At 46.3% G+C, this 27,864-nt stretch overlaps 1 protein-coding gene across 3 annotated transcripts in view; it reads left to right on the forward strand.

The window, feature by feature from the left end:
- Window positions 1-27,864, forward strand: part of map3k5 (mitogen-activated protein kinase kinase kinase 5) — a 147,877-nt gene that overhangs the window by 85,555 nt on the left and 34,458 nt on the right. For all 3 annotated transcript variants that reach the window (XM_056294458.1, XM_056294459.1, XM_056294460.1), the window contains exons 9-14: window positions 295-454; window positions 2,225-2,378; window positions 2,541-2,648; window positions 8,302-8,354; window positions 13,384-13,479; window positions 17,730-17,811. In XM_056294458.1, coding sequence (XP_056150433.1) covers window positions 295-454; window positions 2,225-2,378; window positions 2,541-2,648; window positions 8,302-8,354; window positions 13,384-13,479; window positions 17,730-17,811 — 653 coding nt within the window. The remainder of the gene's footprint in view (window positions 1-294; window positions 455-2,224; window positions 2,379-2,540; window positions 2,649-8,301; window positions 8,355-13,383; window positions 13,480-17,729; window positions 17,812-27,864) is intronic.

The following is a 27,864-nucleotide window of genomic DNA, read 5'->3' on the forward strand; positions in this document are numbered from 1 at the left end:
TTTTTTTTGGCACACCTAGCCATGCTGTTAAGCTTTTGTCTTCGTCCTTTGCTCCTTACCTGGAGCTTTGAGGCCCCAAAAGTAGTTCAGCAATGTGTAAAGCAGAAGAGGAAGTTCTGGGAAGTGGCCTGCAGCTCTTTTAATTAGCCTATCTTTCCTTTTCTTTGAACCTTACTCGCCTTATCCTGCCCGCCACCTCACACCTCACTGACTTTTTTTTCCTCCACAAAATGATTGACAAACTAAAGTAAGCTCAGCTGCTGTGTTAAACGTGGGATTCTCCTTGTTTGGCAGGAGTTAAGCTGAGCAGCCTGCTGGGTAAGAAGGGCAGTCTGGACAAGCTGCAGAGCTACTGGGACGTGGGCTTCTTCCTCGGGGCCAGCATCCTGGCCTGTGACAACACCAGGGTCATCCAAGCCTCTGAGAAACTTTTCAAACTCAAAGCTCCCATCTGGTGAGAAGGACTCGTGGGAAAGAAAAACAAAAAAACACGTCATGTAGGGCACCTACTGTTCAACCCAGGTCTGTTTCTGTAGTCTTCAGATAAACCGTGAGTTAAAGTGGTGGTAGGATGTCCTTGGCAGGCATTGGTGAGTACTTGCTTTATTTTGAAAACATCCTGCAAAGGTATCCACCCTCCCGCTTTTTCCTGAGAGGCTCATGAATGCACAAACTGATTAATGTCAAGTAGGGGCCAATGCGGCCATAGACACCAGATTGTATTCTCAGTAAGTGTACTTACTTGATCGCTGTCGGGATTTAGAAGAGTTCACCCGAATAATGTTATTAAAAGTATTCTAAATTAAGGGCGTCTGGGTGGCGTGGCGGTCTATTCCGTTTCCTACCAACACGGGGATCGCTGGTTCGAATCCCCGTGTTACCTCTGGCTTGGCCGAGCATCCCTACAGTCACAGTTGGCCATGTCTGTGGGTGGGAAGCCGGATGTGGGTATGTGTCCTGGTCGCTGCAATAGCGCCTCCTCTGGTCGGTCGGGGCACCTGTTCGGGGGGTGCTGGGGGGAAATAGCTTGATCATCCCACACACTACATCCCCTGGCGACACTCCTCACTGTCAAGTGAAAAGAAGCGGCTGGTGACTCCACATGTATGGGAGGAGGCATGTGGTAGTCTGCAGCCCTCCTGGATCAGCAGAGGGGGTGGAGCAGTGACCGGGACAACTCAGAAGAGTTGGGTAATTGCCCAAGTACAACTGGGGAGAAAAATGGGAAAAATATATACTACATATATATAAAAAAGAGTGTTGTAAATTAAAATCACTGATGTCCCCTTTAATCTTGAACGACCTTACTGTAAAATTACAGAGGCCATCTGTAGCATGCGGATGAGCAAGTACTTGGTGTACTTCCTCTGGGGACTGGCTAAATATTAAAAGTAAATACAGTAGTTTGAAGCGCTGTCTTGCTGTCTTTGGACCTGTTGTATTCTCATGCAATGTTATAATTGCGGGCGGCACGGTGGTGCAGTGGTTAGCGCGGTCGCCTCACAGCAAGAAGATTCTGGGTTCGAGCCCCGGGGTAGTCCAACCTTGGGGGTCATCCCGAGTCGTCCTCTGTGTGGAGTTTGTATGTTCTCCCCGTGTCTGCGTGGGTTTCCTCCTGGTGCTCCGGTTTCCTCCCACAGTCCAAAGACATATAGGTCAGGTGAATCGCTGTACTAAATTGTCCCTAGATTTGTGTGTGTGTGTGTGTGTGTGTGTGTGTGTGTGTGTGTGTGTGTCGGCCCTGTGATGGCCTGGCGGCCTGTCCAGGGTGTCTCCCCGCCTGCCGCCCAATGACTGCTGAGATAGGCTCCAGCATCCCCGCGACCCTGAGAGCAGGATACGCGGTTTGGATGATGGATGGATGGATGTTATAAACGCTATGCCTCTTTCATGAACCTTCATCAACGTTATTAAGACCACTGTGACCCAACAAGGCACAACAGGTAACATCTATGAGGCAGTATTTTTTGTTTCCCTTTGGATTACTGATGAATACATTTAGATCTTTAAAACACGGGAGATCAAATATTAGTGAATTAAATGTGTATGTTGGTCAAACTCATGTAAAATTATTTTTATAAATCAGTCGTGGTTAGCAGCATTTGCCCACAAAATCTCTGTGAATACAATGTTCTCTTGGAAAGAATAAAACGTGATGTAAGGTGTAGGATTTTTTAACTTCATAGTCGGCCCGCTGGTGGTCTGTGTCTTTGTGCTACGTCAGGTATCTGCGCTCACTGGTGGAGACCATCCTGATCTACCAGCACTTCAAGAAAGCTGGTGTGGAGCAGCCAGTCCCCAAGCAGGAGCTGGTGGACTTCTGGATGGACTTCATGGTCGAGGCCACCAAGAAAGAAGTTTACTCCATTCGCTTCCCTGTGAGTCAAAGCACTTATTCCCAACTGCGGCCCACCAGCACCATATGCCCTACTTCCTGTTTGTATTTCCTGCTTCCCCGCTCTGTGTGTGTTTCTGCTGGCAAATCAAACAAGTAAATGTTGGAAAAGAAAGTTCTCACAAGGTGTGTTTCTCCTCCCCAGGTGTTGATATTGGAGCCCACTAAAGTGTACCAGCCCTCATATTTATCCATAAACAAAGATGTGGACAGCAACACAGTTTCCATCTGGCACGTGGCTCCTGATGACAAGGTCAAATCCAACAGCAGCAACAGCCTGCTGGGTTTATTCTGTTTCATATGCTGACATATTATCCCATTAGTATATACACTACCGTTCAAAAGTTTGGGATCACCCAAACAATTTTGTGTTTTCCATGAAAAGTCACACTTATTCACCACCATATGTTGTGAAATGAATAGAAAATAGAGTCAAGACATTGACAAGGTTAGAAATAATGATTTGTATTTGAAATAAGATTTTTTTTACATCAAACTTTGCTTTCGTCAAAGAATCCTCCATTTGCAGCAATTACAGCATTGCAGACCTTTGGCATTCTAGCTGTTAATTTGTTGAGGTAATCTGGAGAAATTGCACCCCACGCTTCCAGAAGCAGCTCCCACAAGTTGGATTGGTTGGATGGGCACTTCTTTGAGCAGATTGAGTTTCTGGAGCATCACATTTGTGGGGTCAATTAAACGCTCAAAATGGCCAGAAAAAGAGAACTTTCATCTGAAACTCGACAGTCTATTCTTGTTCTTAGAAATGAAGGCTATTCCATGCGAGAAATTGCTAAGAAATTGAAGATTTCCTACACCGGTGTGTACTACTCCCTTCAGAGGACAGCACAAACAGGCTCTAACAGGTACTATTTAATGAAGATGCCAGTTGGGGACCTGTGAGGCGTCTGTTTCTCAAACTAGAGACTCTAATGTACTTATCTTCTTGCTCAGTTGTGCAACGCGGCCTCCCACTTCTTTTTCTACTCTGGTTAGAGCCTGTTTGTGCTGTCCTCTGAAGGGAGTAGTACACACCGGTGTAGGAAATCTTCAATTTCTTAGCAATTTCTCGCATGGAATAGCCTTCATTTCTAAGAACAAGAATAGACTGTCGAGTTTCAGATGAAAGTTCTCTTTTTCTGGCCATTTTGAGCGTTTAATTGACCCCACAAATGTGATGCTCCAGAAACTCAATCTGCTCAAAGAAGTGCCCATCCAACCAATCCAACTTGTGGGAGCTGCTTCTGGAAGCGTGGGGTGCAATTTCTCCAGATTACCTCAACAAATTAACAGCTAGAATGCCAAAGGTCTGCAATGCTGTAATTGCTGCAAATGGAGGATTCTTTGACGAAAGCAAAGTTTGATGTAAAAAAAATCTTATTTCAAATACAAATCATTATTTCTAACCTTGTCAATGTCTTGACTCTATTTTCTATTCATTTCACAACATATGGTGGTGAATAAGTGTGACTTTTCATGGAAAACACAAAATTGTTTGGGTGATCCCAAACTTTTGAACGGTAGTGTATATATATATGTGTGTGTGTGTGTGTGTGTGTGTGTGTGTTTATAGTATATATATATATATATATATATATATATATATACTACTTGCGGCTGCTCCCATTAGGGGTCACCACAGCGGATCATCCATTTCCATTTATTCCTGTCCTCTGCGTCTTCCTCTGTCACACCAGCCACCTGCATGTCCTCCCTCACCACATCCATAAACCTCCTCTTTGGCCTTCCTCCTTTCCTCTTTCCTGGCACCTCCATATTCAGTATCCTTCTCTCAATATAACCAGCACCTCTCCTCCACACATGTCCAAGCCATCTCGATCTTGCCTCTCTTGCTTTGTCTCCAAACCGTCCAACCTCAGCGGTCCCTCTAATATAATCGTTCCTAATCCTGTACTTCTTTCTTACTCCCAATGAAAATCTTAGCATCTTCAACTCTGCCACCTCCAGCTCTGCCTCCTGTCTTTTCATCAGTGCCACTGTCTCCAAACCATATAACATAGCTGGTCTCACAACCATCTTGTAAACCTTCCCTTTAACTCTTGCTGGTACCCTTCTGTCACAAATCACTCCTGACACTCTTCTCCACCCACTCCACCCTGCCTGCACTCTCTTCTTCACCTCTCTACTGCACTCCCCGTTACTTTGGACAGTTGACCCAAAGTACTTAAACTCATATGCCTTTGTCACCTCCACTCCTTGCATCCTGACCATCCCACTGTCCTCTCTCTCATTCACGCATAGGTATTCCGTCTTGCTCCTACTGACTTTCATTCCTCTTCTCTCCAGTGCATACCTCCACCTCTCCAAGCTCTCCTCAACCTGCACCCTACTCTCGCTACAGATCACAATGTCATCCGCGAACATCATCGTCCATGGAGACTCCTGCCTGATCTTGTCCGTCAACCTGTCCATCACCATTGCAAACAAGAAAGGGCTCAGAGCCGATCCTTGATGTAATCCACCTCCAACTTGAACCCATCTGCCATTCCAACCACACACCTCACCACTGTCACACTTCCCTCATACATATCCTGCACCACTCCTACATACTTCTCTGCCACTCCCGACTTCCTCATACAATACCACACCTCCTCTCTCGGCACCCTGTCGTATGCTTTCTCTAAATCTACAAAGACACAATGTAACTCTTTCTGGTCTTTTCTATACTTCTCAATCAACATTCTCAAAGCAAACATTGCATCTGTGGTGCTCTTTCATGGCATGAAACCATACTGCTGCTCACTGATCATCACCTCTCCTCTTAACCTAGCTTCTATTACTCTTTCCCAAATCTTCATGCTGTGGCTGATCAACTTTATACCTCTGTAGTTGCTACAGTTCTGCACATCGCCCTTGTTCTTGAAAATCGGTACCAGCATGCTTCCTCTTCACTCCTCAGACATCCTCTCACTTTCCAAGATTGTGTTAAACAATCTAGTTAAAAACTCCACTGCCATCTCTCCTAAACATCTCCATGCCTCCACAGGTATGTCATCAGGACCAACTGCCTTTCCACTCTTCATCCTCTTCATAGCTGCCCTCACTTCCTCCTTGATAATCCACGGAACTTCCTGATTCACTATCCCTACATCACCCAACCTTCTGTCTCTCTCATTTTCTTCATTCATCAGCCCCTCATAGTACTCCTTCCACCTTCTCAGTACACTCTCCTCGCTTGTCATCACATTTCCATCGCTATCCTTGATTGCCCTAACTTGCTGCACATCCTTCCCAGCTCGGACCCTCTGTCTAGCCGATCGGTACAAGTCCTTTTCTCCTTCCTTAATGTCTAACCTGTCATACAACTCACCATATGCCTTTTCCTTTGCCTTTGCCACCTCTCTCTTCGCTTTACGCTGCGTCTCCTTGTACTCCTGTCTACTTTCTTCGTCTCTCTGACTATCCGACTTTTTCTTTGCCAACCTCTTCCTCTGTATACTTTGCTGTACTTCCTCATTCCACCACCGAGTCTCCTTGTCTTCCTTCCTCTGTCCTGATGACACACCAATACCTTCCTAGCTGTCTCCCTCACTATTTCTGCAGTGGTTGTCCAGCCATCTGGCAACTCTTCACTACCACCCAGTGCCTGTCTTAACTCCTCCCTCAGCTCCACACAACAGCCTTCCTTCTTCAACTTCCACCATTTGATCTTCGGCTGTGTCTTCACTCTCTTCCTCTTCTTGGTCTCCAAAGTCATCCTACAGACCACCATCCGATGCTGCCTAGCTACGTTCTCCCCTGTCACCACCTTGCAGTCTCCAATTCCTTTAGATCGGGCCTTCTATATAAGATATAGTCCACCTGTGTGCACTTTCCTCCACTCTTGTACGTCACCCTGTGTTCCTCCCTCTTGAAATATGTATTCACCACAGCATTTCCATCCTTTTCGCAAAATTGACTCCTCATCACCTCTGTTCCCTTCACCAACATGTCCATTGAAGTCCGCTCCAATCACCATTCTCTACTCCTTGGGTACCCTCTCCACCATGTCATCCAACTCACTCCAGAATTATTCTTTCTCTTCCATCTCACACCCGACTTGTGGGGCATATGCGCTGATAACATTCAGCAATAAACCTTCAATTTCCAGCTTCATACTCATCACTCTGTCTGACACTCTCTTCACCACCAACACACTCTTGACATACTCTTCCTTCAGAATTACCCCTACCCCATTTCTCCTCCCATTCACACCATGGTAGAAGAGTTTGAACCCACCTCCGATACTCCTGGCCTTACTCCCCTTCCACCTGGTCTCTTGCACACACAGTATGCCTACCTTTCTTCTTTCCATCATATCAGCCAGCTCTCTCCCTTTACCAGTCATAGTGCCAACATTCAAAGTTCCGACTCTCACCTCCACACGCCTACCTTTCCTCCTCTCCACCTGCCTCTGGACATGCCTTCCCCCTCTCCTTCTCCTTCACCTAACAGTAGCATAGTTTCCACCGGCACCCTGCTGGCCAACAGTACCAGTGGCGGTCGTTGGTAACCCAGGCCTCGACTGATCCAGTATGGAAATCTTATTTATGATCTGCATATTTGATTTCGCAAAGATTTTACGCCAGATGCCCTTCCTGACACAACCCTCCCCATTTTTCCAGGCTTGGGACCGGCACTAAGAATGCATTGGCTTGTGCATCCTCAGTAGCTCGGTTGTTTATATGTATATATGTATATATATATATAGATATATATATAGATATATATAGATATATATAGATATATATAGATATATATATAGATATATATATATATATATATATATAGATATCTATATATATATGCGCTTCAGTTGGGGGACCCTGACAAGGCTCTGGAAGCTGTCATCTCCTCCGCTAGTTGTGCTAGGCTCAGTCTCATACAGTTCAAAGTAATTCATAGACTCCATTATAGCGAGGCCAAGCTCGCCAAACGTCACCCAAGCAAAGTGGATGAAAACTGTGAGAGACGTTCCCTAGCCCCTTGCGATTTGGCTCATATGTTCTGGTCATGTCCCAAACTAACTAGCTTCTTGCATTCATTTTTGTAATGTGATTTCAGAAGTTTTGAAGTTGAAAGTCTGTCTGTCCCCTCACATAACAATCTTTGGTAGACACCCCCCCCCACTCAGATGAAATCACTACAATGGCTATCCAACCTAATGTTATTGGCTTTGCCTATTTAATCGTCCGTAGAAAAATCCTCGTCCTTTGGAAATCCTGTCAGCCAGCCTCTAGTAAAGCGTGATGACGGGACATTTTGTTTCTACGTACTTAAACCGGAAAAAATAAAGTTTACACTGAGGGGCTCCTCTGATAGGTTCTATTCTCACTGGACGCCATTGATTGAATATGTTGATGGCCTCCCTCCTGGCGAGGTGGCGCCATAGAAATCGGGCTCGGGCTGGCCTTGGGTGAACGAATACCTTGCGGCTTGCCCACCACATACACAGCCAGCAGTTACCCAACCTCAAAGCCCAAAAAGACCATTAAAATGGCTCAGGTGCAAGTAAAGTAGTTATTCTTTTATTTATTTACTCGCTTCTTTATTTTATTTATTTTTGTTTACTTATCTATTTTTTATTTTTATTTTTATTTTTTTCCTTTTTCTTGTTTATATTTAACCTATTGTAATGTGGTTTAACTCTGTTCTAAGAAGGGGCCTGTGGGACGGGGTAGGAGTAGATAGAGGGGAGCAGGATGTAGGTAAATGGGATTTCAGGGTCTTGACAAGCGGACACACCCTACATGATGCTCACTAAGTTTCTTTTTCTGTTTGCCCAAGAGTCATTTTTAATACCGGTCCTGTCCGTCTGGATCTTGGTGGTCTCTTCGTGATGTGTATCAGGGGCTCAACTGATATTCTAGATGATGATACTTGACTTGGTCTTATCTTGCCTACAGAACAAGGGGATCCATGAGTGGAACTTCTGCGCCACATTGGTACGAGGCGTCAGGTCAGTACATCTGTCTCTTAAGTACACAGTCATACTACAGTTAATGAAGCCCATCTCCACAGGTGACCGGTTTCCACTTCAAATGGAGGTGGTATGTTGGTTACATTGTTCTTTTGATTCTCATTATCTACTACTACTACTACTACCACTACTACTACATTCAGCTGCTCACGTTAGGGGTCGCCGAAGCGGATCATCCATTTCCATCTCTTCCTGTCCTCTGCATCTTCCTCTGTCACACCAGCCACCTGCACGTCCTCCCTCACCACATCCATAAACCTCCTCTTTGGCCTTCCTCTTTTCCTCTTCCCTGGCAGCTCCATATTCAGCATCCTTCTCCCAATATAACCAGCACCTCTCCTCCACACATGTCTAAGCCATCTCAATCTTGCCTCTCTTGCTTTGTCTCCAAACCGTACAACCTCAGTGGTCCCTCTAATATAATCGTTCCTAATCCTGTCCTTCTTTCTTACTCCCAGTGAAAATTTTAGCATCTTCAACTCTGCCACCTCCAGCTCCTCCTCCTGTCTTTTCGTCAGTACCACTGTCCCCAAACCATATAACATAGCTGGTCTCACTACCATCTTGTAAACCTTCCCTTTAACTCTTGCTGTTACCCTTCTGTCACAAATCACTCCTGACACACTTCTCCACCCACTCCAGCCTGCCTGCACTCTCTTCTTCACCTCTCTTCTGCACTCCCTGATACGTTGGACAGTTGACCCCAAGTATTTAAACTCATATGCCTTCGTCACCCCTACTGCTTGCATCCTCACAATTCCACTGTCCTGCCTCTCATTCACGCATAGGTATTCCATCTTGCTCCTACTGACTTTCATTCCTCTTCTCTCCAGTGCATACCTCCACCTCTCCAGGCATCTCAATCTGCACCCTACTCTCACTACAGACCACAATGTCATCCGCACACATCATAGTCCACGGAGACTCCTGCCTGATCTTGTCCATCAAGCTTTTGATTCTCATTATCCATGTATGAAAGGGGAACGTGTCTGTAACCTTCCAAGGCCGATATTCCAACAGCTTCCTAGGCCCACGTGCCTTTTTCCATGGACAGAGTACCATTTCATTTGCCACCATGCCATCTGCAGCGCCTCATGCCAGTATCACAGACTGCACTACGGGTTGTCCGAGTCAGCTGTTCTTAGCTGCTTCCCTATTCCACTACAGCTCCTTCACTGCAGTGTTGTGCTGCTAGTGTTCCTGTTTGGTTATGATTCGGTTTTGTAAAATAATTCTTGGTTTTTGGTTACCGGTTTCAGTTCTTTCTTTTTTTTTAATGGTGATAGAACATTACGTAAAGACCACAGATTAAATGGTTTAAGTATTTTTTTATTATTATTCAACTAAAATAGCTGAACTGCCATCCTGTCATCATGGCCCGAAAATGGAAATATCATAATATTTGTGGCAGGATGAACAGATTGGGACATAATGTTAGCTGATGAGCCAGTGTAAGATCTAGAATCGTGCATTGTGTGATTTCTAGATCAGTGTAAGATCTAGAATTGTGTATTGTGTGATTTCACGATTCTAGATCAGTATAACATCTAGAATCGTGATTGGCACATAATGTTAGCTGACGAGCCAGTGTAAGATCTAGAATCGTGCATTGTGTGATATCTAGATCAATGTAAGCTATAGAATTGTGATTGGCACATAATGTTAGCTGGCGGGCCAGTGTAAGATCTAGAATCGTGCAGCTTTCCTACTGAATTAGAGAAAGTCTAAGTTTTATATCTTAAGCTAAACAGCTGTGCTTGATGAATTTCCAAGAAAGCAGGCCATTATAAGCCAACTACCCGTTTTATCCTCACACTTGTTATCATCCTTTTCACATCACATAAAAAATGTTTGCTCTGACGATTCAGTGGGCTACCGTTAGGCTTTGGCCTACGTTAGGGTTATTGACCGCTAGTCAGGTTTTAAAAACAGGGGAAAAAATAATCAATCCATTATCCAAGCCTCTTACCCCAACCAGGGTCGCAGGGATGCTGGAGCCTATCCCAGCAGTCATTGGGCAGCAGGCAGGGAGACACCCTGGACAGGCCACCAGTCCATCACAGGGCCGACATACACACACATTCACACCTAGGGACAAGTTAGTACGGCCGATTCACTTGACCTACATGTCTTTGGACTGTGGGAGGAAACCGGAGCAACCGCAGGAAACCCACGCAGACACGGGGAGAACATGCAAACTCCACACAGAGGATGACCCCCAAGGTTGTACTACCCCGGGGGCTCGAACCCAGGACCTTCTAGCTGTGAGGTGACCGCGCTAACCACTGCGTCACCATGCTGCCCCTACTGAGAGTCATTTGTCCCAATTCTGCTGACCTGAGACTAGTTAGTTTTCCATCAAGACCAGCGGGGAATGGAAATTAAAGAATATACTGATGGAAAGCGGTTCACAGTTATAACTCAGTGTGCTGGTGTCAACCGTTTTCACAATTCACCCGACTAATGTAGGTAAAATCCCAGAAGTTGCTTTTAGGAAGCATGGTTTTGAGATTTGTTGAGCAATATCTCAGAAGTGGACATCTCCTAATACTTTTTTATCTAATCAACCAAAACAATCACTGGTACAATAGCTTTCAAAGGTAAAACACATGGTCCTTTGATTGAAGATTATCTACCCAGAGTAAAATTCTACATCCTGTTTTAGCATAAACAGCTAGACCTCTGATTCCAAACATAATTCTTCAAACAAGTAGTTTACCAGTGTTTTATATATATTTATATATATTTATTTTATTTTTTTCTTGGTGTGTAATACTGTCATTTACAGACTAACTTTTTTTGGGGGGAGGGGGGTTTTCTCCCCCCTTTTTCTCCCCAATTGTATCTGGCCAATTACCCCACTCTTCTGAGACGTCCCGGTCTCTGCTCCACCCCTTCTGCCAATCCGGGGAGGGCTGCAGAATACCACATGCCTCCTCTGATACATGTGGAGTCGCCAGCCGCTTCTTTTCACCTGACAGTGAGGAGTTTCGCCAGGGGGACGTAGCGCGTGGGAGGATCACGCTATTCCCCCCAGTCCCCCCCCCTCCGAACAGGTGCCCCGACCAACCAGAGGAGGCACTAGTGCAGCAACCAGGACATATACCTATGTCCGGCTTCCCACCCGCAGACACGGCCAATTGTGTCTGTAGGGACACCCGACCAAGCTGGAGGTAACACAGGGATTCAAACCACCGATCCCCGTGTTGGTAGGCAACGGAATAGACTGCCACGCTACCCAGATGCCTAGAGGCTAACTGTTGTCGCATACCTCAGGTGCAAAGTTGGCGCTGTTGCTTCTCACACAATGGGTTCGCCATCGGTCAGTCGTGGGCGGGGTGCAGGAATTGAGGAACCAAATGCAGATTTGGTAACATGTGAACCAAAAGGTTTAATGGTAGGAATCATGGGTAACCGAAGAAAACGGGACAGGACTCAGGAGTGGGTTGGTGTCATAGCAGGACTAGACATGACACCAGGGCTGGAGTAGCTGGAGCCGGGGACGGCCGTGACTCCATCGCTCTTAACTGACACTGCATCTTGCTATGCCCAGAACTTCTGTGTGCAATGGGTATTGTAGTTTTCTGACAAGCCTATCCAAATCCGATTGCATTGACATGTCCTCCTTTTGAAACTATGCCTGAAACATGTGTACTGAACTCTGAGGGGGAACCAAACTTGTACCGGAATGGTGCATTCTAATAACTGAACCGAATTCCGTCGGTTTTCCATTCAAACACTGCAGAAACACTTTAATGGGTGGCACGGTGGGACTGTGGTTAGCACTGTCGCCTCACAGCGAGAAGGTCCTGGGTTCGAACCCGGGTTGTCCAACCTTGGGGGTTGTCCCGTATGTGGCGTTTGCATGTTCTCCCCGTGTCTGCAGTGGGTTTTCTCCGGATGCTCCGGTTTCCCTGCTATCAGGAAGACATGCATGTGAGGGTTAATCCTCCTGTCTGTGCCCCTGACCGAGGCATGGCAAGACCAACTGGAGTTGGTCCCCGGGCGCAGCACGGTGGCTGCCCACTGCTCCTAGCTACACAGCTGGGATGGCTTCAATGCAGAGAAGAATTTCCCAACGGGGATTAATAAAAGTATATCAAAATCAAAACAAAAAAAAATCAGAAGTATTTACGGTGTACTGCTCAGCGTTATTTCACTGTTCACACAGAAACTCAGTGGAGGCCTCGGATGTTGCTAGGGAACGTCTCATTCTCGGTGCCCAGGAGGACACAATAGCAGCTCTAGCAGCAGGCCAGAGCACCGCCACACCGGGATGAATACAAACGTCCTGGCACAGTGGTCAAGACTTGGCTGAGCGCTCATCCTAGAAAACAGCAAAAGATTAAAGCTGCATGCATGTCACGGCTGCGGGGATGAAAACTGCATCAGAAAAAAAAGTCAGGCCTCCGGGTGGCGTGGTGGTCTATTCCGTTGCCTACCAACACAGGGATCGCCGGTTCGAATCCCCGTGTTACCTCTGACTTGATCAGGCGTCCCTACAGAAACAATTCGCCGTGTCTGCTAGTGGGAAGCCAGATGTGGATATGTGTCCTTGTTGCTGCACTAGCGCCTTCTCTGGTCGGTCAGGGCACCTGTTCGGGGAGGAGGGGGGACTGGGGGAATAGCGTGATCCTCCCACGCTCTGTGTCCCCTTGGTGAAACTCTTCACTGTCAGGTGAAAAGAAGCGGCTGGTCGCTCCACATATATCGGAGGAGGCATGTGGTAGTCTGCAGCCCTCCCTAGATCGGCAGAGGGGGTGGAGCAGAGACCAGGACAGCTTCGAAGAGTGGGGTAATTGGCTGAGTACAACTGGGGAGAAAAAGGGGGAAAATAAAAAAAAAAGTAACGCACGTCCTGCACAGTTTGTGTGGTGATAAAATGGAGGAAAGCACTGAGAGACAAATAATGTTGCTTCTGTTGTCGGGGAGGTGTTTTTGACTGACGTCATGGTTTCGATCATACAGTCCGACTGATTGTCCTTGACCGTGTCATTTCTTTTCTCAGCATCTCCAAGTTTGATGAGCGCAGCGCGTTCCTCTACGTGCTCCACAATGCAGAAGACTTCCAGATCTACTTCTGCACAGAGATGCACTGTAAAAGGTTTGTCTGTGTGAGTCTGTCTGTCTTTCTGTCTCAGTGATGACATCATCAAAATCAACTTTATCGGCCAAGGGTGCCAATGCACACGAAAAACTTGACTCCAGTACACAGCAGCTTCTAGCACTTGTAGACATCACTCACACAACAAAGAAAATAAAACAACAAACAAAAAAGAAAAAACAAATAAATGGAACAACAACAGGACATCGGCGGCAACCATGTATGCACAACAGGCACAATGTCGCTACTATACACAGTGTTGTTATGGCTAAGTAATCCACAACCTATGCCCATATATTATGCCATATTGCTTAAATGCTACATTGCCCATACACTATACCATATACCATACCACAACTCCACAACCCATCATGCCCACATACAATGCTATATACTTCCACTGTATTACACTATATTATCTAGTGTGCCAGAAGTAGGCGTCCGGGTGGTGTGGGGGTCTATTCCGTTGCCTACCAACACAGGCAAACCCAACACAGGGCCCTAGGCCTCTCTGATCAGTCTGATTCATCTTCTCCCAACCTGCTAAACTAAAATCTGCAGAGCCTGTGGTTAAAACTGTGAGGAAATGGACCAATGCATCAGAACTGGAGCTCCAGGCCTGCTGTGAATGCACTGACTGGAGTGTTTTTGAGGCTGCATCTACAGACCTGGATGAACTTACTGACACTGTGACATCTTATATCAGCTTTTGTGAGGACATGTGTGCCCACCAGAACTTTCTGTACCTTCAACAACAATAAGCCCTGGTTCACAGCGAAACTCAGGCGGCTTCGTCAGGCCAAAGAGGAAGCCTACAGGAGTGGAGAGAGGATCCAGTACAACAAAGCCAGGAATATACTCACAAAGGAGATCAGAGTGGCAAAAAAGGGTTTCTGCCAATGACCCAGCATCAGTCTGGAGAGGTTTGAAAGAAATTACCAACTACAGGAGACCCCCCCCCCCACACACACACACACACACAGTCCAGGGAACCATCAACTGGCTGACGACCTAAATGGATTTTACTGCAGGTTTCAAAAGCAAACTTTCAATCCTTGTCAATCCTTGTGTATATATGTGAAGATTGTTGTGTTGTAGTGTTGTTATTCCATGTTAAGCACACTGAGAGAGCCACAAAACTGGAGTCACATTCCATGTATGTGCAAACCTACATGGCCAATAAACATGATTCTGATTCCGAACAACACTACCATCACAAACAAAGCAGTATTTATTTACATTTATTAATCAGAGCATTCACAATAATCACCCAAAATCAGCAAGGGGGCACATACGTACAATTGTTTACAGTTTGCAGCTCGCTCTCGCTCTCTCGCTCTCTCGCTCTCTCTCTCTCTCTCTCTCTCTCTCTCTCTCTCTCTCTCTCTCTCTCTCTCTCGTTTACTGTCCCTTCACTTCCCCGTCGCTTCCCTTCTGTCTGTGGATTGCTACAATGGGGGGGAAATGGAATTAGGGCCGGAAGTTCTATTTACAACCATGAGAAGCACGCAGGTTAAGAAGCTGAACTGATGTGTTCTGCCTGTTTGTCTGTCTGTCGATCTCCTCTGCTGCATTTCGGTGCTATGGACAGCGCTGCACCTACACACGCACACCTTAATTTAGCCGTACTCACTTCATCATTTCACAGCACAAACGCCCACCTGCCTAGCTGTAGGGCTTACAGTAATCACATGCCATGTGGAAGACAGGGATAATATCCTTTTTCTTGGCTTTAAATTGAGCTTCCATTCAAATTTCCCCAGTCTGAGTCTCCTCACCAACTGCACTCACGTCTTCATCATCTCCACCATCCTCTCACCCCGATTTCAAGTTCTCCTCATCATCATCTTTCTCGTCTCGTTCTTCGTGCTGGTTGTGTCTGCTAGCAGGTGCCACTGCACTAGCATCGCTGGTACTAACAATGATTTTGCTACCTGTGCTGCTAATATCGCCACCCTGTTGATCCATGGAAATCCTTTTGCCCTGCTTAGGGTCTGACTGACCTACTGGTTTGAAGAAATTCAGCAAATTCGATTGTCTTTTTGACATTTTACCAGTTTCCTCCTATTTGCTGAGGGTATCCCAGTTCAAATCGCAGTAACAGTAGCTCACATGACATGCACAAAATTCACATGCTTCAGGCATCGCTGAGTGACCTGATGTCTCTCTCTTTTTTTTTAAAGCACGTTGTGTCCAAATTGAATGTGATGTGAGTGAGCGTCAGCGACAAATTCAGTTTGATTGCTTTATTTTGTTTTATTTTTTTGTCTAGTTCTGTCAAAAATAGGCTGCCCTGACAAATATATCAGAGTACTGCAACTACTACATGATAAAATGTCAGCTAGAGTACTCGGCAGTTATGGAGACAAGACAGAGTCCTTCAGCGTCCACACAGGAGTAATACAAGGCTGTGTCATTGCCCCAACCCTGTTCTCTGTCTTCATCGCCACCATCCTCCACCTCACGGATCCCAATCTGCCTCATGGAGTAAAAATTATGTACAGGACTGATGGGAATCTTCTGAATATTAACAGATTCAGAGTTAAAGGTGAAACCACCACCACATCCATCATAGAGCTTCAGTATGGTGATAACAACACCTTATTGTCCCTGGTAGAAGAGGAACTACCGAGCATACTGGACAGCTTTGCAAAGGCACACAAGCAACTTGGCCTGGCCATTAACATAAAAAAGACCCATATCCTCTACCAACCCTCACCCAACAGAAATGTGCCTGCTCTGTCCCCATCCATCTCTGTAGACAACACCAGACTTGAAAACGTGGAACAGTTCCCATATCGTAGCAGCCTTCTCTCCTCTAAAGCCAACATTGACATCAAAATACGCCATCGTCTCAGTTGTACCAGCCGGGCCTTCTCAAGATTGAGCAAAATGGTTTTCAAAAACCGTAACCTTCAGGCCAGAACAAAACTTCTGGTGTACAAAGTGGCAGTGCTGCCTACCCCACTGTGTGGGTCAGAAACCTGGACCACATATAGCAGGCACCTGAAGACACTCGAGGCATACCAACAGCGATGCCTCAGGAAGATCCTTAAGATCAGCTGGGAGGTTAAGCACACCAACTTCAGCATCCTCGAGGAGGCCAACCTGCCTACTATAACTGCCACCATCACACAACATAAGCTGAGATGGACTGGCCATGTCCTCCGCATGTCTGACTCTCACCTCCCTAAACAAGTCCTTTACTCTTAGCTTGTGACAGGACTTCGTGCCCCAGGAGGACAAAAGAAGCGATGTAAAGATAACATCAAAACCCGCAACAAAAGGTTTGGCATCGACCTTAACACCTGGGAGCAAGCAGCAAAAAACAGGGAGACCTGGAGACTAGCTGTCTGTGAGGTTGTTGCATGCTACAACCATGACCTCCACTGTGCTGCTGAAAACAAGTGCAGACTCAGAAAGGAGCGAGTTACCAGAAAGGCCCAAACCACATCCTCAACCACTTCTTCACACTCTTGCCCACATCGCCCCAAAATATGCGGCTCCAGGATCGGCCTCTATGCCCACCTGAAGACCCACAAGGACCCAGAAGGAGGACACTCATACTCGACCCTGAGTGGCTGCCGATGATGATGACGGTGTTTGTGTATTCATCCATATTAATACACACACGTGTACCTCTTATACTACAGAGAATATCTGCACCACTGCGTTCTTCCAAAGGAATAAGATTCTGTGCCGCAAGACCAGTGAAGATGGTTTTGTGTGTGTGTGTGTGTGTGTGTGTGTGTGTGTGTGCGTGCGTGCCTGCCTGCATGCGTGCGTGCGTGCGTGCGTGCACGCGTGGGAGGTAGGCATGTAAACATTCATTGTAACTCTGAATAGGAGCTTCAGCTACATCCTGTTATTACCATTACATTGTAATGTTGTTGAATAGTCATTAGCTGTGTGCAATTCTTTTACAGATACGCACAACCCTGTTTCTCTGGCTAAACTGGATCATTCTGTGTCATGTTTTACTTGCCTACTGTCTAACGTAAAGGGAACGTATAAGTACACAATCGAATTCCTTCTTCATCACTTCTAAAGTTCAAACGCTTTCATGTCTCACAATGTGTGGCTTCTAGAAACTGTGTCACAGTTTGGATGTGTACTTCAGTTCAGGTCTGTGGTGTTGTGTCTGTTCTCCTGTGGAAACGAGCTTAGAATGTCAGTGTATACAAAAGCATACTAACTAACATAAGTCTATGTGTATATGGTAACTGGACTAAGGGGACTGTCTTCGACAGGTTCTGTGACCTGGTCAACAGCATAACGGAGGAGCCCTGGAAAGGTCCGGAGGAGGGGGAATGTGAGACAGATGCCTTAGAGGTGAGAAAACTGGATTGTTTCATACCGATCTACCCTCATCATTATATAGGCTATATAAACCTTACGTATATTCAATCAGATTTTTAGACTACAAGTTCTAAGGAGAATGAAATTGTGGTGATTTGGGGTGCAGTCTTAACCTGTCTGGAGCTGCACCCCAACAAGGACTCTCAGCTTCCCGCTATCTCCCCAGCCAAAGACTTTTTGTTTTTAGAATTTCCCCCCCTTTTCCCCCCAATTGTACTTGGCCAATTACCCATCTCTTCTGAGCCTTCCCAGTCTCTGCTCCACCCCCTCTGCCGATCCGGGGAGGGCTGCAGACTACCACGTCTCCTCCAATGCATCTGGAGTCACCAGCCGCTTCTTTTCACCTGACAGTGAGGGGTTTCACCAGGGGGACGTAGCACGTGGGAGGATCATGCTATTCCCCCCAATTCCCCTCCCCCCCGAACAGGCACCTCGACCAACCAGAGGAGGCGCCAGTGCAGTGACCAGGACACATACCCACATCCGGCTTCCCACCCGCAGACACGGCCCATTGTGTCTGTAGGGATGCCCAGCCAAGCCGGAAGTAATACGGGGATTCGAACCACCGATTCCCGTGTTGGTAGGCAATGGAATAGACCACTAAGCTACCCGGACGCCCCCTCCCCACCCAAAGACTTTTGATAGACCTTTATGTTTTGTTTTGTTTTTTATGATCAGTAGTTTTTATTTTCCTTTAACACAAATACAGGCCATGACATCACACATGGATTACAGAGATGGAAGGAACAATGTAACAGGGCCTACTGGACAATATCAAGAGACAGACACATTTGGATTAAGGGTGATCATAAGACGAGTCTTAATAGTATACAAGACAATAGGAACAGCAGAGAAAAAATAAAAACAAATAAAAACATAGTTGGCAGATAGAGAGTAGTGTATAAATAGATGTTAAGATATAGATTAGTTGTCACAGAACACACGGGGCCTCTAATAAAGGAAATATAGTGCGTCCACTTGGCCTCGTATTTCTCCACCTGGTTGATGAGTCTAAAGGAGAGTCGCTCGTGTGCTGCCACGATCCCCAGATGGGAGAACCATACATTGGTGTGAGGTAGGGTGGCCGACCTCCACTCTGTTACCATGAGCTTTCTACCCAACATCAGGGCTGTCTGGACCCACTCTGCCCGTGCTCGTGGAAGGGCTTTTAAAGGAGTAGGGTCTCCCAGAACAAAGAGGCTTGGAGAAAATGGGATGTCTGTTGTTAGCATGAGTTTGATATTCTCATATATAGCTGTCCAGAATTCTTGTGCAACATGGCAAGACCACAGCATGTGGATCAGCGTACCCGGGCCCTCCCCACACCTCCAGCAGTCAGGGCTGTCTCTTAGTTTCGCCCTGTATAACCTTGAGGGGGTCCAGTATACCCTGTTAATTATTTTGAACTGTACTAATCTTGTCCTGAATTCCGGTGATGGTTTCTTTTAATTCCTTAAAATGTTTTCCCACTCCTGACTGGTAAAGGTAAGATTAAGATCGATCTCCCAAATTAACTTTAAATTGGATCCCAAAACCATCAGAGTGTTTAGTCAACAACAAGTAATATTTTGAAGCTTCATGGCCTGTGCCAAACACCTTAACTATATCCGACAGTACATCTGAACTAGGCGGGGTTGTGGAGATAGACCCAAAAGTTTGAGACAAGAGGTGTCTTAGTTGAAGATATCTCCAGAACTGCTGTTGGGGGAGGCCATACTGTTGCACAAGCGCCGTGAATGATTTCATCGTACCACCTTCATCATATAAATCTCCTATAACCAATATTCCTTTGCCCGCCCATTGTGTCCAAATAAATGTTTTTTTTGTCAATCTTCAACTTGGGATTCAACCAGATAGTGGCTGCTAAGTTCAGGTGGGGATTGGATTTGAGTCTAATTGAGATTCGTTTCCAAATCCATTGAGTGTTAACAACTATCGGATGGGTCATAGCTTCTGTAGGCAGTGCAGCGGTTATAAGATGGAGGGGAGGGAGAGCATCACAAAGTGTACTTTCGATGCCAAACCGGGAGGGGGGGGCGTGCTCGGGAGGTAAAGTCCAGTGGGCAAGATGCCTGAGACCAAATGCTTGGTAGTATAACAGTAAATTTGGGATATCCAGCCCACCCTGGTCCACTGGCCTTTGTAGTTTTTTCAAATTAAGTCGGGGGCGTTTACCATCCCAGAGGAATCTGCTACATAGCTTGTCAAATTGTTTGAAATATTTAAGCGGGATTCTCACTGGGAGTGCTTGGAGAATGTAATTGAACTTCGGTGTACAGGTCATTTTCAAAACATTAGCTTTCCCCCATAGTGAAAAGTAAAGAGGAGTCCATCTTTCAATGTATGCACTAAATTGACTCAGTAGAGGTTCGATGTTGACCTTCACTAGATCATCTAATTTAGGGGGAAAGTCACACCCAGGTATTTAATGCCATTGCTGGGCCAGGAGAATTTACCTCCCTGGAACAAGGTCTTGGGGCAGTACGAGGTTAAGGGGAGGGCTTCTGATTGTTGCCAATTAACTTTGTAACCTGATAAATGAGAGAATCTGTCTATAATGGTAAGCAGTGCAGGAAGGGAGTGCTCAGGGTCTAGAACTAGGATGTCATCCACGTAAAGCATCAGCTTGTGTATTGATTGACCAATTTGTATCCCTGGGAATGCTGGTTCTAATTGAATGGCTGCCGCCAGTGGTTCCAGAGCAAGTGCAAATAGGCCCGGAGAGATGCCGTCGCCCTGCCTGGTCCCCCTACCTAGCTCAAACCAGGGTGAGATCAGGCCCTTAGTTTGCACAGCAGCTTTGGGATGTGTGTACAGGAGTTGTATCCAGGTGATGAATGTATTGCTAAAACCAAATGACTCCAGGGTGAGGAATGGGTAAAGCCACTCAACCCTGTCGAACGCCTTTTCTGCATCCAGAGATATGGCCGCTGAAGGGGAGTTCGCATCACGAGTGGCCCACATAATGTCTATCAGGCGTCTGATGTTGTCAGCATAGCTACATTTGGGGATAAAGCCCACCTGATCTGGGTGGATCAGGGTAGTGATGACTTTGTTGAGTCTGTTGGCTAGCAGTTTTGATAGCACCTTTTCATCATAGCCAAGCAATGAGATGGGCCTGTAGCTTTACAATCTACCGGATCTTTACCATTTTTTAAAATTACAGTAATAACTGCTTCCATCAGGGAGGGGGAAGGGAGCCATTTTGAAACGCCTCTGTGTACATATCTTATAGCATGGGGGCTAACTCCAGTGCATAGCACTTGTAGAATTCAGCTGTGAAGCCGTCAAGGCCAGGGGCTTTACCTGATGGTAGGCTTCTAATGACCTCTACTATCTCCTCAACAGTGATGGGCTCATCTAATAACTCACGCTGCTCATCAGACAGAGTGGGGAGGTTCAGACTACCAAGGAAGGTTCGGGTTTCCTCACTGTTCGCCTGCAATTCAGAAGTATACAGGCTGGCGTAAAATTGTCTAAACTCTGCATTGATATCTGAGGAGTCTAATAATAGGGTCCCCCCCCCCCCGATCTCTAATCGCTGGTATGGCGCTCATTGTCTCCTTCTGCTTTATGTATCTGGTCAGCATTCTCCCTGCTTTGTCTCCCTCTTCAAATTGTTTTTGTCTGGCTCTGAATAGGGCAAACTCTGCTTTCTCAGTGAGAATGGAGTTAAATTGATATTTAAGACGTGTAAGTGAGGTTAAATTAGTAGGCGTCATGTTTTGTATATAGGCGGTCTCAGCTGTCTCAATTTGTTTTTCTAATTCAATTTGTTTAGCCATATTCCGTTTTTTCTTAAAAGAGGCATGTTGAATGACATGTCCTCTTAGGAAGGCTTTCATGGCTTCCCATGCTGTTCCCATTGATGGGGATGTTAGTAGATTAGTCTCCTTATAGAGGTTTATTTGGGCTCTTAAGGATTCTCTGAAGCCAGCATCCAGAAGAAGGCTTAAATTCATCCTCCATCTTGGAGTCCTATTCAACTTGTTAAAGGGGAGAATGCTGACCATTACGTGAGCGTGGTCTGAAATGTGAATACTACCAATACTAGAGGATATTGCAGAGGATACAATGGAGTCTGAGATAAAGAGGTAATCAATCCTAGAGAGTGTGCCATGAGGTGGGGAGTAGTATGTATATTCTCTGGAAGTTGGATTATGTAGGCGCCATACATCTACCAGGCCCAGCTCCTTGCACATATCCTTCAATACACTCACTGATCTACGGGGTTGGGGCCTTGAAGGCTGACGATCCAGAACAGGATCCCACACCTGATTAAAATCTCCCCCCATGATGACTGGGTGGTCTCCCATCTCCCTCAATTTACACTCCAACCTACCAATAAAGGATGGGTCTTCAATGTTGGGCGCATAGGCATTAGCTAGAATAACTGAGTGGCCCTGTATTTCAGCTAGAACTACTAAGATCCTCCCTGAATCATCTGTGGTCTCCTTAATGCATTTATATTGGAGATGCTTATTAATCAGTATAGCCACCCCCCTATTGCGGCTAGATCCACATGCTACAGACACATATCCCACCCACCCAGTACGTAGTTTTCTTGCCTCCTGATCTAATAGATGCGTTTCCTGGAGAAACCCTACATCACAGTGTTTAGATTTCAGATAAGACAAAACTTTTTTCCTCTTAACCGGCGAATGTAGACCCTTAACATTTGGGCTCAAGTAGCACACTCCCTTATGTGACTGCATACTGCGCGTGTGCAGTATGTTTTTTCATTCCCCTATCTGCCTTAGTAGTCACACAAAAAACAAGAAAAACACATAGCGTGGGCATTCAAAGAAACCAACACATGAACAACTGTGAGTTGTGTAAACTCTGCCATGCAGTCTAACACTGCTTAGCTCTAAAACAAAACAGAATGGTCCGCCACTCGTAGAAATACGCTGCTCTCAGACCAAACCGGCATGGCTTTCAACTATTGCAGACTATTGAATGACGTCAACGCTCATGAACTAAAGAGCGAAATGATAACCTAATTTAACACAATTAACCATGAGCAAACATGTTAATGTTACCAACACTATGCAAGTATGCAAAGCCTGTTTTCAACCTTGAGCAGAGTGCCTGACATAACAAAGCTGTTAGGCTGTCAGGCGAGTTAACGTTATGCTCTGCCTGCAACCAACTCCTTCACACGCACTCACCCCCCCCCCATGTGATCAGACGATTGCCTTACAACATTTAAAGCTAAAATCAAAATTCACGTCCAACAAATAGAGAACAGAAAACAATAGCCTAATATGGCTTTAGCCTAAGTGAAGAAATGAATACTAAAGTATAGGCTAATAAAATAAACCCTGACTTAGTCAGTTAAACACAGGCCAGCTCATTGTAAAGTAGAACAGACGTTTCAAATGAGCTTGGACGTTACCTGTACGTTACGTCTTTGAGAGATTGGCAGTCCTGCCCAAGGCTTGATTTAGGGGGAAAAGTTATGTTCTAACGTAATAGGCAGTGAGGAACGATGTTCAGAAGTCTATGTCCCATATGGATCAGTAGTCAAGTGTGTGGGCTCAAGTTAAGTCAGTCACAGGGTCTTGATGTACTCTAGGGCTTTTCTCGGGTCCTCGAACTCATGTCGCTGTCCTCCCTGACCCTTAGGGTTGATGACCAACACTGCTGGAAAACGCAGGGAAAATGCAACTCGGCGTTCATGGAGCATCTCCTTGCATTGCTTGAACTGTCTGCGTTTATCATTCACCACCTTTGCATAGTCACGGAAGATCCTGATGCGATGCCCTCTCCATTCCAGTTTACCCTTGTTTCGGCTTGCTTGCATGATCCGGTCACGGTCCTGAAAGTGCAGGAACCTAGCCACAATGGCCCTCGGTGGTTGATCGTCTGTTCTCCGTGGGGCTAGTGCGCGATGGGCTCTGTCCAGTTCCAAACCTTTGGGAAAGTCCAGACCCAAGATATCCGGGATCACCTCGGTTAGAAATGAGAGAGCCCCTTTATCCTCACAGGACTCGGGAAAGCCTACGAACACAAGGTTGTTGCGGCGGCCTCGGGAGTCTAGATCATCCACCCGCAGCCGGAGTTGCTCGAGCTCGGCCCGGGGGGCAGGTGGGTCCTTTTTCAGGGCCTTTTCGCTATCCTCCAGGAAGCTTATCCGACCTTCGACGTCAGACATGCGTGTGTTAATGGCAGTCAGTTTGGACTCCATGGAGGTGATGGTTCGTTGGATTTCATCAAGCTTGTTGTTGTGCCCGGTGGACATGTTTGTCAGGAGGGTGAATATATTCTTGATATCAGTGGCCATGTTGCTAGCAGTAGGCTCCTTGTCTGTGATGCTAGCAGTAGCGTCAGCCAACCCGCCACGCTTGTCGCTGCTAGGTCTATCAGGAGAGTCTGCTCTTTTTGACGTTGCGTTCTTTCCTTGGTGTTTCTTTTCTTTTCCCGACATTTCTTCGGTTGTAACTTTGTTTTAGCTCAGCAAATATTAACTATGGCATCGTTCAACTATAATTTAAATCTTATTTTAAAAGCCATGCTGGTCGGAGACGTTGTTCAAGCAGCCATTCTCAAACTCCACATCACGTGACTCTTATTTTTTGTCTTTTATCGTGTTTTTAAATAGCCATCTTCTTCTCTTTTTTCTTTCTTTTTTTTTTTTTATAAGCGGGCTGTCAGTATCCATGTCTCATGAGGGAGCTGAGACAGAACGCAAAGCTCTCAATTTACCAGTCAGTCTTCGTTCCAACCCTCACCTATGGTCATGAGCTTTGGGTAGTGACTGAAAGGGTGAGATCGCAGATACAAGCGGCTGAAATGAGTTTCCTCCGTAGGGTGTCTGAGCTCAGCCTTAGAGATAGGGCGAGGAGCTCAGACATCCAGAGGGAGCTCGGAGTAGAGCCGCTGCTCCTTCACATCAAAAGGAGTCAGTTGAGGTCATTCGGACATCTGATTAGGATGCCTCCTGGGTGCCTTCCTTTGGAGGTTTTCCGGGCAAGGCCAACTGGGAGGAGACCCCGGGGTTGACCCAGAACTTGCTGGAGGGACCACATGTCCAATCTGATCTGGGAACGCCTTGGGATCCCCCAGGAGGAGCTGGAGGGCATTGCTGGGGAGAGGGATGTCTGGAGTGCCCTACTTAGCTTGCTGCCACTGCGACCCGACCCCAGAGAAGTGGCTGATGATGAGATGAGAGTCATACCTCTGTGCCCGGGGCCCAACTGTGGCAAATCTCTGACTTAAATCATCTTAATAGGGTAATCTGACAGCTTTTACTCACACAACTGTGGTTTGGTAATGTTTTCCAGAAACATCACTAGGTTTTGAGTCCTCAAATTGCCAATACAAATTTTAACAGAATATCAGCTCCACCTCACACTCACACATGAGCCCCACAGTTCAAATGAAGTCAAGGTTCACAGGGAAGGCAGCATGTGTAAATAGTGTTATAGACACATGACGTCAATGATGACTGGTGTTTAAAGGCCTGGACTTTTATTGTTTGGTTTGAAATGGAAAGCATTAATGGGCTTGGGCAGGGAGAACAACTACCATCCCCATGGTGCCATGTGTAAATAGAGGCTCACTCCCCAAAACAATAACACACCCGTTTCCACTAAGGGCATGTCACACATCCAGTGTTCAACTGGTTCCTCTCATAGAGCCGTTAGGATCATCTTTGTTTCATCTGCCTTGTCGGCTAAACCTGCCACCACATCAAGTGTTCGCTGACATCACTGTTACTCATTTTACATCATGGCTCATATTGTCGTTAACTCTCAGCTACTGAAATTACACTCTTTACACTGGAATAAAGTGCTCTATCATCATATATATATATATATATATATATGTATTGAATTCAATTCAATTCAATTTTATTGTCATTAAAAACAACGTGCAGGCACATGTTAAAAATGAAATGAGGGCTGTGGCTTCACCAAACAGTGCAAGACAGACACAGACAAACACAGCAAACACAGTATAAGATATACACACATGAAGACCAAAAGCTAAAAATAACTTAAAAAAGAGTAAGAGTACAAAATATTTAAAAATATCTACAGACATTCAGTGGGTTGCGAGGTTCAGGTGGGCAACAGCTTGTGGAAAGAAGCTGTTTTTGAGCCTGGGAGTGCGGGCTCTGAGGCTCCTGTAGCGCCTCCTAGAGTGCGGGGGGGGGAGAACAGTCCATGGTTGGGGTGGGTGGGATCTCTGCTGATGCTCAGACCCCTTTGAAGGCAGCGTTTGTGATAAATGTCTTTTATAGCTGGGAGCTGGGTACCAGTGATATGCTGGGCCGCCTTGACGATCCGCTGCAGAACTTTCTGGTCTACTGAGGTGCAGTTGCCGTACCACACTGAGATACAGCTGGTCAGGATGCTCTCTATGGTGCAATGGTAGAAGTTGGTGAGAATTTTGGGGGGTAGACGGGTGCTCCTCAGCCTCCTCAGGAAATGCAGGCGTTGTTGGGCCTTTTTCACAAGGGCCTGGGTGTTTAATGTTCACGAAAGGTCCTCGCTGATGTGGACTCCAAGGAATTTAAAGCTGGAAACACGCTCCACTTCCACCCCATTGATGTGTTTCGGGGAGTGGCTGCAGCTTCTAGACCTCCTGAAGTCCACAATCAGCTCCTTTGTCTTCTGCACATTAAGGACAAGATTGTTGGTAGTACACCATGATGGGAGGTGCTCAATCTCGTCTCTGTAGGCCATCTCGTCATTGTTGGTGATACGGCCAATGACTGGTGTCTTCTGCAAACTTAACTATAACATTTGAGGGGTGAGTTGGCAGGCAGTCGTGGGTGAAGAGGGAGAAAAGGAGGGGGCTCAGAACACAGCCTTGAGGGGCACCTGTGCTGAGGGTCAGGGTGGAGGAGGTGTGGTCACCTAACCTAACAGACTGAGGTCTGTTGGTCAGGAAGTCCAGTGTCCAGTTACAGAGGGAGGGGTTGAGACCAAGGGAGAGGAGTTTGGTGGTTAGTTTGGCGGGGATGATAGTGTTGAAGGCAGAGCTGTAATCTATAAACAGCATCCAGATGTATGTGTTGTTAAGTTCAAGGTGGGTCAGAGCAATGTGTAGGGCAGTGGCAATGGCATCCTCAGTAGACCTTTTGGGGCGGTAGGCAAACTGATGTGGGTTGAATGTGGGGGGGATAATGTTTTTGATGTGAGCCAGAACCAGTCTTTCAAAGCACTTCATGGCAATGGGGGTGAGTGCTATGGGTCAGTAGTCATTCAGACATGTGGATGTTGGTTTCTTGGAGACAGGAATGATAGAGGTAGTCTTAAAGCACGCCGGGACTTTAGATTGGGACAGTGAGAGGTTAAATACAGGTGTGAAGACCTCAGCCAGCTGGTCGGCACATTCCCGGTAGACCCAACCCGGTATGCCGTCTGGTCCGGCAGCCTTCCGTGTGTTCACTCTGCGCAGTGATTCTCTGACCTCTGCGACGGATAGAGTGAGCACCTGGTTTTCTGGGTGGCTGGGGATTTTTGTGGCTGGGTCAGTATTGTCCTTGTCGAAGCGGGCATAGAAATGATTTAGCTTGTCTGGCAGGGAGGCATCATGGACAGCGGGACCGCGATTAGAGCTTTTGTAGTCTGTGATAGACTGAATGCCTTGCCACATTCGCCGAGGATCAGAGTTATTGTGAAAGTGATCCTCTATTTGTAGGGAATATTTATGTTTGGCTGTTCTGATGCCCTTTTTGAGGTTTGATCTGGCTGCGCTGTAGGCCTCACAGTTACCTGACTTGAATGCTGCATCCCGGACTTTCAGCAGCTGCCGGACCTCCCTGGTCATCCAGGGTTTCTGGTTTGGAAAGGTGCGGACTGATTTTTTTGTTGTGACACTCTCAGTGCAAAAGTTAATGTAGGCTAGTATGGCAGATGTCTGTTCATTAATGTCTATATGGGAGCCATGGGTAGCTGAATGTGCAAAAATACTCCAGTCTGTGTTGTCAAAACAGTCCTGGAGTTCAGAGACTGCGCCTTCTGGCCAGACAGTGATTGTCTTTACTGCTGGCTTGACCCGTTTTATTAGGGG

This window comes from Lampris incognitus, chromosome 15, assembly GCF_029633865.1.
Source record: "Lampris incognitus isolate fLamInc1 chromosome 15, fLamInc1.hap2, whole genome shotgun sequence".
Classification (NCBI taxonomy): Eukaryota; Metazoa; Chordata; class Actinopteri; order Lampriformes; family Lampridae; genus Lampris; species Lampris incognitus.